Source organism: Arachis hypogaea, chromosome 8 (assembly GCF_003086295.3).
Source record: "Arachis hypogaea cultivar Tifrunner chromosome 8, arahy.Tifrunner.gnm2.J5K5, whole genome shotgun sequence".
Lineage (NCBI taxonomy): Eukaryota > Viridiplantae > Streptophyta > Magnoliopsida > Fabales > Fabaceae > Arachis > Arachis hypogaea.
Genome location: NC_092043.1, coordinates 50,631,390 through 50,649,052, shown reverse-complemented (window position 1 = coordinate 50,649,052; position 17,663 = coordinate 50,631,390). Strand labels below are relative to the sequence as shown.

The 17,663-nt window shown below is 33.3% G+C and overlaps 3 protein-coding genes across 3 annotated transcripts; 2 read left to right on the top strand and 1 right to left on the bottom strand.

Moving 5' to 3' along the window:
* The first annotated feature begins 402 nt into the window (after positions 1 to 402).
* On the top strand, positions 403 to 1,581 carry LOC112708160 (F-box/kelch-repeat protein At3g23880-like). Its single transcript, XM_025760322.3, has one exon. The coding sequence runs from the start codon at positions 403 to 405 to the stop codon at positions 1,579 to 1,581; it is 1,179 nt and encodes a 392-aa protein (XP_025616107.2).
* A 6,212-nt stretch (positions 1,582 to 7,793) lies between these two features.
* LOC112708159 (SNF1-related protein kinase regulatory subunit gamma-1) lies at positions 7,794 to 10,947 on the top strand. Its single transcript, XM_025760320.2, has 6 exons — positions 7,794 to 8,326; positions 8,616 to 8,788; positions 9,065 to 9,241; positions 9,505 to 9,780; positions 9,846 to 10,009; positions 10,487 to 10,947. Exons 1-6 carry the CDS (start codon positions 8,158 to 8,160, stop codon positions 10,782 to 10,784), a joined length of 1,257 nt encoding a protein of 418 aa, XP_025616105.1. The 5' UTR covers positions 7,794 to 8,157; the 3' UTR covers positions 10,785 to 10,947.
* Positions 10,948 to 11,324: 377 nt separating this feature from the next.
* On the bottom strand, positions 11,325 to 15,808 carry LOC112708158 (exocyst complex component EXO70B1). The gene is made up of 2 exons (XM_025760319.3): positions 13,482 to 15,808; positions 11,325 to 11,671 (listed from the first exon to the last, which is right to left on the bottom strand). Exon 1 carries the CDS (start codon positions 15,564 to 15,566, stop codon positions 13,503 to 13,505), a length of 2,064 nt encoding a protein of 687 aa, XP_025616104.1. The 5' UTR covers positions 15,567 to 15,808; the 3' UTR covers positions 11,325 to 11,671; positions 13,482 to 13,502.
* Positions 15,809 to 17,663: the final 1,855 nt, after the last annotated feature.

Here is a 17,663-nt window from a genome sequence, read left to right as displayed (position 1 = left end):
TCAGAAATTTGTTGGAGATGTGAATACTTGAGTGTTTTAAGTTTTAATTTTGGTGACTTTGAGCCTTCTAGTATTTATAACCATTTTTTAAACTGATCAATTTAAAATGAAAATCTCACATATGTAAAAAATACAAGTAACTATTCCCTCTCTTTTGTATGATCATGTAACTAACGAATGTAGAATTTTGAATAACATTCTCTTTCGAATTTATTTACTTTTGACTAATACCTACTTTTTTAATTTCAAAATCTGATATAATTAATTAAAAATAAAAAATTTAAAATTAATTTAGCCTTCTTTTTTAATCCGCTTCCGCTATACTTTCTCAATTTCAATATATATATACTTCACCTCACCTTCTTCAAAGACGCAAAGCCTTATTGTTTGATGACTACGAGAATGAAACACCTTGATAATCTTCCGGGAGATTTGATTAGAGAAATCTTGGCGAGGCTTCCAGTGAGGCTTCTCCTGCAACTGAGGATTGTATGCCGTTCATGGAACTCCCTAATCTCTAGCCCTGAATTCGCCAACCACCACCTTCATCGCTCAACCCTAATTCAGCCGCCGCCATTGCTATGTTGGAAGGAAGCGGGACGGAGGGGCGACATCATGCATTGCTCTTCACAATCTCTTATTCTTTATCGCCAGCATCAGCCAACTGCATTCGAGTTATATCCGGCTGACGGAATAGTCATCCAGGGATCTTGCAACGGATTGCTCTGCTTGTCTCAAGGTTTTCCCTTTGAAACTCTTACTCTTTTCAATCCCAGTACCCGTTCGGTATCCCCATCCGTTCCGTTCGGGTGCTCGCACGAGTGCGGAGACGATGTTTTCTGTGGCTTTGGCTATGATATTCTACATGACCAGTACAAGTTTGTTATGAGTTGTTCTGCCTCGTCTCTTATAACTTATTCCAAGGTGAGATCTGGCGCTATAGTTTTCACTTTTGGAGCAAATCCTTCTTGGAAAACTATTAATCCTCCAGTGTTTCCGTACGATTTTGTTGGCACAAGGAATGGAATATTTGTGAGCGGCACTCTGAATTGGCTTGTGTATCATCCTACTATAGATTATTTTGAATTGGAGTGGTTCGTTCTTACCTTCGACTTGAAAACGGAGTCGTTTGGTCGATTGTGTCTGCCGATCACTAGAACGCGCTCTGACGTCATTCACATGCCTCGCTTGCAACTCCACAATAACCGTCTTTCCGTTTGTTATCGCACTCCGAATATGCGAATTATTTGCACTCTTTGGATAATGAAGGAGTATGGAGTTAAGGAGTCTTGGATTAAATTGTTCGAAATCCCATGTGTTGGAATGATCTCGCCATGTGTTTCTGTTTATATTTCAGAAGATCATCATCTTTTGGGACTAGATGAATCCTATCGCAAATTTCTTGTGTATAATTTACGTCAAAACAAACTAGTTTCTCAGGTGTCTCACGGTTATCATACGATTACTATATTCCTTTGCCATGAGAGCTTGGTCTCACCGTCACGTTATTCACCTTCAACTCATGCTTTGCTTGGGAACTGCACACAACTCAGCATTCGGCATAAGTTAGGTTGCATTTGATTTCATGAGATACTTGAATGTAACAAAAAATTGAAATAAAATTATTATTTTGTATTTTTGGTTGGACAGTATGAATAATTAAATTTTTTTTGGCTAATGACATTTTTTATTAAATATTCTTGGTACTCATATGAATTATAGGATCTTGATTCCTCTCATACAAGTTATATAAAGTTTTTGCCCAGATACACGACATGATAATCGCAACAAGATGCTGAGGTAGGCCAAATTCTTCCAAATTGTTGAGTTAGAATTGATTTCGTTAAGACAATGTGATGCAAATATTTTCTGTGTGGTTAAAAGTCCAAAAGTGTGCTAATAAGTTTATTAGTGATGCAGGCCTAGTACTTGATGATGTATATATCAGCAAACATTTACAATGCTCAAAATCAATGTTTCAGTCCAATATAGATAATAAGATAAATCAGAATCATGATATCAAGAGAATTGGTTATGCAAATCATGGTATGATCAATGGAGAAAAGGCAAATTTGACTCTTGGCAACACATGAAGAATGAGAGACAACACAAGGATACAAGGACAAGAACAATATTGTACAAAGGACAGCATAGGTTGCTGGAGTAAAACAAAAGGGCAATAGAGGATGGTGCAGAAGTAGTGGAGAAAAATGTAGTGCAGCAACAAATTGCCGTTTCATTAGTGGGATTGAGTGGCGGTTTTGCCTTTTTTTTTTTTCAGAGGTGAAATCAACCATAATTAAAATATTAGAATTGAATTCGACTCCTATTAAGTACAAATCTTTGTTATATTTGAAAATGATTTCATTTCTATTGTATTTTGAGGAACTAACAAAAGATAAAAATTCATAGGTAAAATTCTATCATAAACCCATTTTCCTAACTGTGCTGCGGCGGTGATTGGAAGGAATGGAGAGTGTCTGTTCTCTCATCTCTTTTGTATAGAATAATAGAAAAAGTAGATGATGATGGTGCATCCATAGTCTAGCAAAAGGGAAATGTTTGGGTGCATCCAATTTGAAAGGGATGAAGACCTATTATGAGCAAGATAAAAGACGAAATGGATAAACAATTTAAATAATTTTTTTCGAAAAAAAATTAAAATATAAATAATAGTTTATAAATAAATTATTTTATGTTGGCTTTTTAGTTATAGAAATATTTATTTTAAAATTGTAGTATTTGAATAAATGACTTAAAAAATACCATTTTTTTTTTATAGGAAATGGATATTAAAATAACAATGATAACAAATATTTTCTAATCTTAAATGTTAATTCTACATAACCTCATTATAAAATTCTAATTCACAATAATTTTAATGACAATGACAAAAAAATTATGGTGTAGTTAGATTTTGGTATTTTGTTATGCATGATATAATTGGTAATAATAAAAAATAAATATAAAATGTGTGTTATGTATATTTTGTTACTCTTTTATTTTTGTTATTCCTACTATAACTTTTTTCTCTTTTATTGGGTCAAAAATTTGTTGTAACAAGTAACAACTATAAAAAAAATAAGCTATATAAAAAAAATCACATGTGAAAAAAAAAATAATTAAAATTGAGATTTCATACCACACACAATAATAAAAATAGAGTAGTAGAATGACAATAAAAAAATATCTGGAAGGGACGTATGCAGCAGGTGTTTTATATAGAATATTGTGTGAAAATGGTAGTAGAGAGTCGGTACTTCCATCAAATAAAACATTATTTGAAAATGATGATGCGTGAAAATGGTACTTTTAGCAGATGAAACAATCCAGCAAAAACATAAAACATTTGTTATAGAGCCAAGAATGAAAGTAACACAATGATTTCTTTTATTTTAAAGTCAATTTTTTTTAATAGAGAGATAAAATAACTTTAAAAAATTGTATCAAACACGCATAATATGACTTTTTATAAGTAACGTGCTCTAGACTCTGGCGTGAAATCCACCTTCTTATCCTTGATAGGTACAGTCAATTATATAACAATTGCATTTATCATATAAATTACTTCTAATATAAATATTTATTATTTAAATTTTTTTAAAGAACTTAATTAAATTATTTATCTAAATTGGGCTTTAGACTTTTATATCAATTTTTTTCTAATATAATGATTTAACTTGGCAGGTGTGTACGCATGACTTTTTGATTTTGGGAGGATGTGATCCATTTCAGGTACCGTGTGAAGGATCATTTTGAGAGTTGGACACAAGGTCATATAATAAGAAGGAGGAACATCTGGTTGAGAATGAATAAAAGAATTTTTGAGATTGTTTGGAACGTCTGGTTGAGAATGAATAAAAGAATTTTTTAAAATAAAAAATGATGTGTGCAGGAAATCATTAATACATCTTTACAATGTTACAAAGAGCGAAAAAAAAAATAGATTATTTTTGTTGTTGATGACAATGTCAAAAATAACAATAGAATAAGTGTATTAGATCGTATTACTTTGTACTTTTTAGTTATTGTTAGTTCTTTGCTCTACTTATTATGTCAAGTTTCTTTGTCTTTTAAAAAGAAAATTACAAATTTAATCTTCAAAGAGGATTGTAGATGTAGGCTAATTTTTTTTATGAGTTTCATATGTGAGTTAGCCTCAATTATGGAGTGTTGGCGGATTTACGGTGGTGTGACGGCGTTGAAGTTTTGTTTTTTAGTGTGAAGAAATCGAACCGTCCAATTTCATTGCGGATAGAGAGGGAACAAATCGGACGGTCTGATTTGTGCGAGGCAGAGCATTGGGGGTACTAAAATCGGTCCCAGCGATTTCAAGATAGAAGAAATTGCTTGAAACTAATCGGACGGTCCGATTAGTGTTGTTGAAAAATTTGAAATGCGAAGACGCGGTCGGACTGTCTGATTTGCTTGTTGCTGCCGTATACATAAAAGTTACCTTGAGAACTCCCCAGTACGAAAAATACAAGGGTTGTTTATTGGTAGCGATTTCACAAGATGGAAATAATAATATTGTGCCTATTACATTTGCCATAGTGGAGGGAGAGACTTCTGAGACGTGGTATTTTTTTCTAAGTAACTTACGCTAACATGTGGTGACACGTGATAGTATAGGACTTATCTCTGATCGACACGATTCCATCAGGTCAGCTATTACTCGCAGTAATGAAGCTTGGTCTCCTCCTCGAACTTTCCATATGTTTTGTATCAGGCATATTGAGTCGAATTTCTTGAGAAAGTTCAAGGTACCTTACCTGCAAAAGCTTATCGTCAATATCGGTAAGTTTGAATTACAGGCACTCTTTTAAAATTATAAATACGATGGAATAGAATGTTGTTCATGATTCAATGTTTCTTATCATAGGATATTCGAGGACGATTCGGGAGTACCAGATGCGCTATGAACGACTACGCGAACGGGGTGAGGCTTACACCAACTGGCTTGACCGGATCCCGCGTGAGCAGTATGCATTGGTATTTGATGGTGGATATAGATGGGGTCATATGACCACAACCTTGTGGAGTGCATCAACTCCGTTTTGAAGAGAGCTCACAATCTCCCAGTCACCGCCTTGCAAAGGTTACATTTTACAAATTGAATGAGTTGTTCACTAGGAAGAGAGCTGAGGCTGAAACTCGCATTAATGCTGGGCATGTGTTATCTGAGCTTGTGACCTCTAAATTGCATGCAAATCAACGAGCATAAGAAAATATACAAGTTAGTTGTTTTGACAGAGAAAATGAAGTCTTTGAAGTACGTGAGATGCCTAGTGGGATTGAGTATGCAGTTGACCTCTGCCGACAACGTTGCGACTGTGGTGAATTCCAGGTTGACAGAATTTCATGTCGACATGTATTTGCTTGTTGTGCAAATCAACGGTTGGACTCGTAAGTGTACATTCATGACGTTTACAAAATGGACCAAATTTAAAGAGTATACAGAGTTAAGTTCAGACCACTGAAAAATCCTAATAATAATAATAATAATAATAATAATAATAATAATAATAATAATAATGATGATGATGATTAATTCAAAATTTATTCCAACAAATAATAATAATAATAATAATAATAATAATAATAATAATAATAATAATAATAATAATAATAATAATAATAATAATTTGATTTCATTCATCCAAACTAGCAAAAACATAATAACAACTAGTCATACATTTCATTTCAAAACAAAGCATATTATTAATATTAAAAAATTCAGAATTTTTAAACTAACTAGTTCTACTCTATTCCTAAACCCCCTAAATTTAACTAATTAGTTCTACTCTATTATTTCTAACGTGAAAGCACTTCAAGCACTTCAAGCACTCTCACTAATATCTATGGCATCTTTCGTCTAGTCATTTACACACAATCAGTTTCAGGTACGCTTCGTAACAACGATCATGTTATTCAAAAAACATAAAAACTGAAAAAATAAAAAATGTGTATTTTAATTATTGGTTTTTTTTATTAAAAACACGTATTTTTAAACAAAAAAATGTGACTAATCAATCATATAATTTTTTTTTATAATAACATACTTATATATTACAAACTTTATCGATTTTAAATTATTATAGAAAAATTGTATAATTAAAATTAAGATCTTAAAAATATTTTATAAAAATACTTGTATTTAATCAATATGTGAGAATTTTGAATTTATTAAAAAAAAAGAAATAAATTGGTGAAGGGACTAGTTTAGTGCACAATATTCAATTTTAAGGACTAAAATGGATCACTTAATATAAATTCAGGAGCCAATTTAGTGTATCTACAACGATGACATAGCAGGTGCCACATGGACCAATACTGTTGTGATACGGGCCAAATAGCATTATAACACGTGATACAAATGTTCACATCAGTATCTGGCTAACACATCATTATACCATTACATGTGGCCAAATAATGGAATGACCAAGACTAATTCACTAACAGTCTATATCATCACATCATAAAAGTTAAGGAGTAAGGACTAATGTACTACATTATTTTTGTTAATCTCAAAAATATAATTAGTGCAATTGAAATCTCAAAAATAATTTTGATATAATTCGTCAATCTTAAAAATCAAAGTGAGGCTCAACTATTACTAATTTACTAACAAACAGAGACAAAAAAAAAAATCAAATATTGCGGATGTAGCATGAAGCAAAGAAAATAAAATTTCTAAAGTAAAAAATTTATAAAATAAAAAATTAACTATTATTAATTTTGTAATATTATCTTATTATTTTAATGTGATAGAACTCAAATTTTTACATTTTCATTCTAACTTTTTTATTTTTTACAAAATCTTTTAATATGGTAAATTAAGGATTAATTCGTCATGAATCTGAATTTTATTTAAAAATTTGTTGCTGATCAATGAACCGTTACATACACAAAACAAAATTCAAATTCTATTTAAACCGATAAATAAACTAACAATTAGACCAAGTTAAATTGGTTACTTTCTTACTCTATTAATCTAATCCTATAATGTACAAATATTGATACAGATATAAGACACTACACACTCACAGGACATGCCAAAATTTTAAATTCTCATAAAATACGCAGACATAACATATACATAAAATATATTTTAGATAAATTTTAATATTTTATTAATATAAAAATATAAATTAATTTTTAATTATTCTTAGTATACTATATAAAATATTTAAATTTTTTTATTTAATAAATAATAATACATATTATTTTTAAATTTATTTTAAAAATATAAAGATTAGACACATTAATATATAATAATATTTAAATTATTTAAATATATCTAATTTTTTTATTTTTTGTTAAAATATGATTAAATAAAAAAATACACATATTAAATAAGTGTAATGAATATTCTATCCAAAATATGTTCGATGTATAAATACTATAATTTAACAAAGTGTTTATACTTCATCTTCTGATCATTTTTAAAGAGTTTGATCTACGAGTCAAGTGCACCAACATCATATAGCGCACGTTAGCACAGCACACAAAGTTAGCCCATAGTAAGCACAGGATGAGGATTTTTTTTTTCACGAGGTAATATAATTTTGGATAAGAGCTAGCTAAGCTATGTGTCTGATGTTACAAAATCTGAGATGTAGAGTAGAACTTCATTTCAGCACTAGAAATTTTAGTTTTTGAGATTTCAAAAATAATAATTTACATTATAAAATTTTAAAGACTAATTTAAATTGCGATGACTATCTCAAAAATTAAAACTTATACTCATGACTTCAAGAGATATTATATACAAAAAATTTGGTGTGACATTTGTTGTTTGGATAAGCATCATTGGCCTCTTGATATGGATTGCTACATAGGAAAAGACAATGACAATTGAGTCATTGACCAGTGCAGTTTATCACACACAATGCGCCAACCTCATCTGTAGCCGTACAATATTCCACGTGGCATATAGTCAACAAAAAAGAGATCATAGTGTTCAAATCCAACGGTTGAAATCTAAAGTATAAGATAGTGCATAGTGAAGTGTCAGTAGAATCTAGAATCCTTGTATTCAGTTATTTTATTGCATTGGAATGAGTAAAGTGAAACTGATTATAGATCCTAAGCTTGTCAGCATTGAAATTCATAATTGCAGAAAGAGAAAGAGAGTGAGAAACTTGAGTGTTGGTTATGGCTGCTACAATGGAAGATAGTCCAAGAAGTCCAGAGGCAAAGCTTGGAATGAGAGTAGAAGATCTTTGGGATGTTCAAGAACCACAACTAAGTCCTAATGAGAAGCTCAATGCTTGTTTTGAAAGCATACCTGTCTCTGCTTTCCCTCCACCTCCTTCAAACCAAGGTTGTGTGATATTCAGATATTGTTTTCTAACTTTGTATTTTCTGTTCAATTCACATTTAAATTTAAAAAAAAAAGGATTTTGATTATACCCAGATGAAGATTAATTTAGTATTTTGATAATCCAAGATGTTGATGCTTATCTCTACTTTTGTATTAGTAGTTTACTTAATTTGTGCTTCCTTTTGGTGTTGTTATAGTTGTACTAGGAGACACTTATCAAATAGAGTTTTTCATGTTTTCAATTTGAATTGATAGTGAGAGTGAGAGTGTTACTTTTTGATGTTTTCAGAAATTGAGATAAAATCAGATGCTACCTTAGCTGAGGCAGTTGAAATACTAGCAGAACACAACATCCTGAGTGCACCTGTGGTGGATGTTGATGCACCTGAAGATGCCAGCTGGATTGACAGATACATAGGGATAGTTGAGTTTGCAGGAATTGTTGTGTGGATTCTTCATCAGGTTAGCATGTGAGATTTTTATCAAGTTATCTTATCCTTACTTGAATTGAATGGCAAGTTTTCTTCCCACAAAGGGAAAGAATATTGCATTAAAAATGATTTGGTAGCTGAATGTTGAGAAATTTGTTGGAGGAAGTAAAACTTATGACTGATATAGATCATACCTTGGACTTGGTTATTCTTGAAGTTTTTTTTTTTTTTTATTTTTTTATTTTGGGGTGCTTCATTATTCACACTAAGCTAATTAATGTGAGAATTGATGTTGGTGACATTGCAGTCTGATCCTACATCTCCTAAGAGTCCATCAAGTAGATCCAATCGAACAGCAATTGAAGCTGCAACTAATGGCATGGCTTCTCTACAACTTGAGGGCAAGGACCTTGGATCTTCTACAACAACTTCAGGGAACTTCTTTGAGGATCTCACTTCTTCTGAACTTTATAAGAATACCAAGGTTGTATACTTTTGTTATTTTTCTATAATATGTATGTCAAAAATCATTAAGAGTAGTATAACTTAATTTTAAGATGGTCTTGGACAATTCTTAGAAGAAAAATATAGAGAAACCGAGACAGAGACAGAGACAAAAACAGTATTAAAAGATTGTGTCTTTTTTTTTGTCCTCTAAATATAAACATTTGACTAGTTTTTTAATAGATTTCAAGTGTGTATATCCCAAGGTTGCTATCTTAATTCTTACCAGTTTAGCAAACACAGGTTAGAGATATCTCAGGATCATTTCGGTGGGCCCCATTTCTTGCACTGGAGAGGTCAAACTCATTCTTGACCATGCTATTGCTACTCTCAAAGTACAAGATGAAGAGTATTCCTGTGGTGGACTTAGGTGCTGGAAGAATTGATCAAATCATTACTCAATCTGCTGTGATACACATGTTGGGTGAATGTGCTGGTCTTCAATGGTTTGAGAGCTGGGGAACCAAGAAAATATCTGAAGTTGGTCTTCCTCTAGTCACACCAAATCATATCATCAAGGTATCTACTAATTGACTTCTCCATTAGGTAATTATGAATGTTTCTTTATAATTCATATTTTTCAGGTATATGAGGATGAACCAGTGCTTCAAGCCTTTAGATTGATGAGAAAAAAGAGGATTGGAGGTGTGCCTGTAGTGGAAAGGGGTGGCAACAATCCAGTGGGTAATATAAGCCTCCATGATGTTCAGTTCTTGCTAACTGCCCCAGAAATATACCATGATTATAGGTAACTTTTATTAAAGTAATTATAAGCCGTTGAGAATTAGAGGTTAGTAGATGAATATTTATGAGGTTAGTTGGTAATATCTCTATATATATATGGTGGAAACTCAGGTGCATTCGACTTCACGTGAAGTTGATACTTGAAAGCCGTTAGATGATTTGACTGATTTGACTAAATTTTCATCTAACGGTTATCAAATATCAACTTCACGTAAAGTCGACTTCACTCGAGTTTTCACACACATATATATATATATATATATATATATATATATATATATATATATATATAATCCTGAAGAAAAAAGTGAAAATAATAGAATCTTGTGTTATGTTTTCACTTTTTCCTTCATAAAATCTAGGAAACAGAAAACACAGAAAATGAAAACGCAAACCAAATACACTCTTAGATATTATCTTTCATTTTTATTATCCTGTTCTATCTATTATATATTAATTGCATATTTACATTGTATAATAGAGCAATTACTGCCAAGGATTTCCTAACAGCTGTTAAAAGCTACTTGAAGAAGCATGATAAGGTTGTTCCTATGTCAAGGGGTTTGATTACTTGCAAAAAGGATTGTACAATAAAAGAGTTGATCCAATTGCTAGATCATGAAAAGATTCACAGGGTCTATGTTGTGGATGATGATGGAAATCTTGAGGGACTCGTCACTCTAAGAGACATAATCTCAAGGCTTGTACATGAGCCACGTGGCTACTTTGGTGATTTCTTTGATGGCGTTCTTCCCATGCCTCCAAATAGTAGGGTTTAATTTTAGGGTTAAGAACATTTTGCATGTTACTCGAACTTAAGCAGATAAATCCATTTTTAACTTTTGTGAGATTTTGTGTATATGTAAAAGTGCTGATGGAATCGTACTGAGTTTTGTATCATATTTTCTTTTGAATAAGAGTAATCATAATACCCAAATCCAATTCAATCTTTTACTATTCTAATCAGTTTTTAATAGTTTAATAAGATTTGAACCACCCTAGCTACAAAGATTGTTAGAAAAAGTAGTGATATAAAAAATTATAACATACACCGAATTTGAGTTTAGATGTTGTGACATAAACAAAAATGCTCACTTTTTTTAAGGAATGATGGTTCATACTTGTGTAATCATAAAATACATTGTAAAACTGTAATGAGATTTGTTTCAGACCTGGCATCCAGGCTTTAATAGGCCCAAATATAACCCGGCCCAAGCACATCTCTGCCATCTTAACTACCCAGAGAAATCTCCACACCTAACCATGCATTTTATTTTCAGGAATATCCAAATTTTTTTAATTTTAATATAGAGGGAGGGTGGGTGTAAAACAAGTAGCTGGTAAATTAAAATTGGAATTGGCACAATTTTCGGAATTAGAAGTTTTTGCACAATTTGCTTCTGATCTCGATAAAGCTACTCAAAATCAATTGGCAAGAGGTCAACGATTACGCGAATTACTTATAGCAGAGTTATGAAGGTATATGGTATTTTACCAGGGTATGAGGATTGTGCAAGACAAATCAAACCGTCCGATTGGAGGTATTGAAAATCCTGGGTCCGATTTGTGTACTGGCAGAAAACCTTGGGTCCCATTTGTGTACTGACAGAAAATCCTGGATCCGATTTATGTACTGATAGAAAATCCTAAGTCCGATTTCTTCCCACTAAAACAAAAAATTGAAAGCCGTCACAATCGTGTATATCTCTCCAATACTCCATAACTCAACATAACTCACATATCAATCTCATATAAAAAAAATTAGCGGAATATCCATGCATTTGTTTTAATAGAAGAAGCACATTACTTGCTGTTTGTGCAACAGAGAACAAAATCAAAATTTTAGAAATTGGTAATGAGAACCTGGGAAATATAAGCATGCTCGCATTTACTCTTTCTATGTTAAGCCTTGAACATTTTAATGCACCAAGTCCAATTTTAAGTGATGCTAGAACTGGAATCACATATGCAATGTTCTTGATGTTTTGTTGTAAATTATGGAATACTATGATGTACTATGCATCTAATAATAAACATAAAATTCTGTTGTATAAATTTAAGTTACCCACCTAAACATAAACATGGTACTTATTATTTGTTATAAATTTTCAGCAAGTATACATAAAAGAGTCTCATTTCTTTGAGCATTAATTAGTTTCTCTTGATGAATGAAATATCACAGACATTCATCTAGGTTTTAAAATTATTATTGTAAACATGCCAACCTAGTTTAGATCTCACAATTCACAAATACAAATTATGAATAGTTTCTCCTTATCATGAAATATAATTTGTATCTACTGTTTTTATTGGATGATACAAGCATATGATTTTTGTAGGCAACTACACAATTTTTTTAGTAAAATAATTCATTTGTAGATAATGTTAGTAAACCTTTTATGTTGATTTTGTTACCTATAATATATAATAATAACGTAATTCTTTTTTTTTTAATTTAAATTTATTTATTTTATATTTTCTACATATTAAATAATTTAAAATTTTTATTTTTTTATAATATAATTTTTAATTATTGATATTAAATTTATAATTTTAAAAATAAAAATATAAAAATAATTTTTTTAACTCAATAGAAAAAACAACCACGACTGTGTCTCTTGAGACGCTAATAATTAAAATTAAATAAAGAATATTTGACAATTATTAAAAAATTTAAAAAATATATTTTGTTATTAAAAATATTTAATAGTCTAAATATTGTTCGACCACCAAATCATATTTGCCCATTGTGAAATAGTAGTTGTAATATTTGGGGTAAAAGAAAAAAAAGAGAGTAATTTGCATAAAAAGTGTTGGATGCAATTATGTTATGAAGTAATTTGCAACAACCAACACAACCAGCTCAGTTCTAACCTCATTGTCTCTCACAATATCAAGACTCAATATAACTATCTCTTTGTTCATCTGATCATCATATTAACATTTCAAACCATGTTCAACTTATGAACTCGAAAACTCAATTTGGGGATTCAAACTAGTAAAACTCATCATCACAGTTCACAAGTTAAATCGAGAGTTTGATAACCTTGTTGAGCAGGCCTCGAGTTCATATCAGATATAGTTTTCCAGCTAAGAAACCTATTGCTCAACTTCAACAAATTGAAACCTGATAACTAAAATTGTAGACATGAAGATAAACAAAACCAGAATTTGAGTCAAGTTATAGGTGAAGGGTGGCATTTCAAAACGTTTGGTGATAATGACAATAAAATACATTTTTTTATGTGCAAATATACATGACAGAAAAACAAATGTTACAGTGTATGATGCAGGAAAAAAACAATTCTTTTTCATTTTTTTTCTGTTAGGGGATGGGGTTTGGGAGCAGATTTGAAATTCACAAAAATCCCATTCTTTTTAACATTAACACAGGTAATAAACACCTATCCAGATATAATAAGATACATATGACACAGGATATTTTATCATCTAATCCTTCACAAAATGAACTTCACCTGTTATGAAGATCCTATACCCTATTGACTCTTCCTCCTTATATGGTGCAATACAGCAGGTGATCCTTCAAACAAATCCGATAAATAGGCCTCCAAGTCCTCTGGTGTATATTTAATGTACTTCCCGGCATGTCTTCCCTCGAGCTGACTCCGAAACCGCCCCACGAATGACCGGTATGCCGGAATCACCTTCTCTGATATAGAGATTCTGAGTTCTTCCCGGAGTTGTGGGTCCGGTACCTTCCACGCCGTCTGAATCCTATATATTTCCTCAAAGCATGCATTGAAGTTCTTGAACCTCTCCTTCAAAGCCATCTTTGATGCATTGTTAGAGCTTCCTCCAATCCCTTCATCCTTCAAACAGGACAAAGCCTTGGTCCAAGAGGCTCTCAGGTATCCCGTCGCATACTGGCGCACCTGACCGCGCCGCTTGCGAACCCAATCGTCTCCCAAGACATTCTGAAGATCCGAGTACTTCCGAAGATCTGAGTCCTTCCGAGGATCCGGTCCCTTCACCTTTCTCACCAGGTAATGGATGTTATTCATCAAAAATATACATTGTAACGCGCTATCTTCATAAAGCTTAGATTTCTCCTCAAGGTTACTCTCAAGCTCTGAAATCAACAATACCATTCGGCACCCCAAGGGTGAGATGTTCTCTGTCTGAGAGCTATTGCCGCCAAAACTATCTTGTAACCGGATAAGATCCTCGTCGCTAATCACTAAAAGCGAGTCCATAGGCTCACCATAATCCACAAGCAACTTCAAGTAATTCATCACATACCGGGGCAATGGATGAACGTCCCCGGTTATAACCGGCTTCTTAGAACTCTCATTTCTAAGACAATTCTCAAACTCAGCAAAAGTCCCCTTAACAGCCTCACCAAGCATCTTCAACACCCCATTGGCCTCATCAATCACAAACCCATCAGTGATCATATTCTCAAGTTCAGGCAGGGCATCCTTCAATGCCTCATACATGTCCAAGATCCTAAACAATTTCTCCGGCGACCGCTTGCAAATTGCGACGGCCTCACCGAAATTCAGCAACTGCATAACACAACCTTTGGCAGTCTCATTGAAACAGATCTCTCTAATCTCATCTAATTCACCAAAAACGCTATCACAAATCCTCTTCTCTCCAGTGAGAAGAACCCTAACAGAAATCTTAACAGCCTGAATCCATTTCTTCATTTTTTCATCTAAACTCTTCCATTCAACTCTTTGAACCTCTTCAATGCTCAATTTCTCAACACCAAGAATTGATAAATATTCATCCAAAACATCACGACGAACACTACTATATACCTGAAGGCACTCTTTCTCGTAACCTGACCTAACCATGCGATCAGCGATTTCTCTAAGTTCCGCCACCGCGTCAGCGCGGAGGAGATCGACAGAGATGTCGTCGCCGAGGCTGGCGCCGCGCTCGTGGAACCGCTGGGAGTCGCCGCCTTGGTCGTTGACCTCACCGAAGCTCTCGAGATTTTCGTCGACGGTGCCGCCGTCAGTGAAGGAGAGGGAGACACGGCGTATGGAACCGTGGAGGCTCTCCGCGTCAAGAGGAACGGTGTTCCTGACAAGGAGGTGGCGGAGCTCGTCCTCGAGGCGCGTCATAGCGAGCTGGATCGCGTTCTCGGTGCGGTCCATCTCAATCCGGTGGCGGTTACCGGCGGAGGATGACGGCGGAGGTGGAGGGGCAAGGTTGAGCTGTTCCATCCAGTGGATGACGTCATCGACTGCGGAGAAATAATCGGCGGCATCATCGGCGGAATCGAGGAGGAGCGATGAGGCGGAGTGGGGGTCGCTGGAGAGGGAAGAGTCCCAGCGGAGGATGAGCTTCTCAGCAGCCTCGAATCGTTCAAGCTCCTCGGCGGCGATGGCAGCGGCGCCGTCGTCGTCGCGGTGGACAATATCGGTGATGTTAGAGAGACGGTTGTCGAAGCTGGAGAAGATGAGGAGCATGTCTTCACGAACATCTTTCGGAGTGTTCAGGCTCTTGAGGATCTGCTGTGCGGTCGCAAGAACCCTATCCTCTCCTCCTCCGCCGCCTCCTCCGCCATCAGTGGTGGTTGTTGCCGCCATTCACTTTGGTAAGTTGAAAGCACACACAAAAAATAAATAAAAGAAGATTGAAGTGTTGATGAATCAGAAGAATGGAAGTGGAAAAGGATTAGGAGAACAAGGCAAAACCAAGAACATTATTCTTAAGATTTTTTTTTTTTTTTTTTTTTAATTCTTGTTAAGGAAAATCCAAGAAGTAAAGAGTGAAAGAGGGTTATTGGTTTTGCCTTGGGTTGTCTGACTGGGATACAATAGTGACTTTCTTCCTTACTGAATTTTTTTTTTCTTCATATTAAAAATTAGTTGAATTATTTTAATTTAATAAAATCTTTTTGTTTGCATAATTATTTAATTAGCTAATAAAAAATTGACTATAATAGTTAATATAGTCAAATATAATTGAATAATTGTTTGAAAAAATCTATCCTAACTCTTGTACTTATATAATTTATTAGACTTATAATAAAATAAAAAATACTAAAAAATTATTAAAATTTATTATTTTTGTTTATTAGTTATTAATATTTAAAAATATAAAATAAAATATGTTATAAAATTATTAAATTAAAAAATTAAATTAAAAAAATTAAATTAATAATTAAGTCATAATCAAAATTAATAAATTCTTATAACTCTTAGTATTTCTCTAATAAAAATTATTAAATTAAAAAAATTAGATTAATAATTAAGTCATAATCAAAATTAATAAGTTCTTATAACTCTTAGTATTTCTCTAATAAAATATATAAGATTAATATTAATATATTAATATAACAAGGGGAATGTGAAGTTGAAATTTGTTTTGTACATTTGTTTGAGACACGTTACACTCCTCTCTTTTTCTTTGATTCACACACGATGAACTCTTTTAGGCATAAGATATTTTGTTTTGGATATGAGTTTGGGTTAAAATTAAAATTTGTAAATAAAACATTTTTAATTTTAATATTTCCTATTTGGGTTGTTTATAATAATCATTGACTGAGACTCATTGTGACGGGTTGCGTTATTGGACTCCATATTCTCCTCTCCAACCTGCTTGTCTTTGGATCCCATTCCCATGTCAACTCTCTATCTCCCTTTCTTTCATTTTTTTTTTCCTTTTTCATAATATATTTTTTATTTTTCTTATTTTTTATCCTTCTAGTACATGTCATTATTTTTATATTTTTATCGATTTATTTTCTTTTATAAAAATTATTATAGTCATTGATTTTTTGGATAAAAATTTATTTGAATAATTTTTTTTATTAACAACGGGGCTAAATGTCCAAAAAGGAGAAAACTAACCAGAAACTATTCTGGAGTGAACCGTTCCTACAGCATCAGTAAAGAAATACAAGAAAATACAAGGTGGCAATGAAAAAAAGAAATAACAACCATAGCTTAAACTATGACCAAAAGATGCCAATTTATCGGCACAAGAGTTTGCTTCCCTGAATTCATGGTGAAGAGTCCAGCTGTTGAGTCTGTTGCACCTGATCTTTATTGCTGATACAAGAGTTCCTACCGAATGTAGGTTACCCAAATCCTGAGAACATAGCTGCACTGCTACCGCTGAATCAACCTCAATTTCAATATGGGAATGTCCCAAGTTAATGATTAGTTTAAGGTTGAAGAGTATGCCCCAAAGCTCAGCTACAGTCACAGTGCATGCACCTAAATTCGCACTATAGCAAGCTAAAAACTGACCATTGCTGTCTCTAAGGATACCACCACAAGTTGCTCTGCCATCCTTACTAACTGAGCCATCCGAATTCAGCTTGATAAAAGGAGGATGAGGTGGTTGCCACTTAATGAGCTTCTCTGCAAAAGTCCCCACTCTTCTCCTAGATCGCATAGACTCAGCATGCGCCCTGTGATAGTCCTGTGCCATATACCAGGCTATTTCATGAATCTTGCTTTCATCTGGAACTCTATCATTGTCAAAGACAAAAGTGTTCCTTCGAAACCACAGGAAGTTTAAGGTACTAGTAAAGAGGAGGGGCACGGAACCCCTTTGAAAGGAGATTGGAAATATAAGTTCTCTATCAACCAAGGGATAAGAGGTTTGGTGAAGAAATTCTCCGCATCCAACCTGTCATCAATGCTCTTCCATGTTCTATATGCGACTGGACA

Coding starts and splice junctions, on each gene's coding strand:
- LOC112708160 (XM_025760322.3), top strand. CDS start 403: ATGAAACACCTTGATAATCTTCCGGGAGATTTGATTAGAGAAATCTTG.
- LOC112708159 (XM_025760320.2), top strand. CDS start 8,158: ATGGCTGCTACAATGGAAGATAGTCCAAGAAGTCCAGAGGCAAAGCTT. Junction 9,242..9,504: donor AACTTTATAAGAATACCAAG/GTTGTATACTTT, acceptor TAGCAAACACAG/GTTAGAGATATCTCAGGATC. Junction 9,781..9,845: donor CACCAAATCATATCATCAAG/GTATCTACTAAT, acceptor CATATTTTTCAG/GTATATGAGGATGAACCAGT.
- LOC112708158 (XM_025760319.3), bottom strand. CDS start 15,566: ATGGCGGCAACAACCACCACTGATGGCGGAGGAGGCGGCGGAGGAGGA.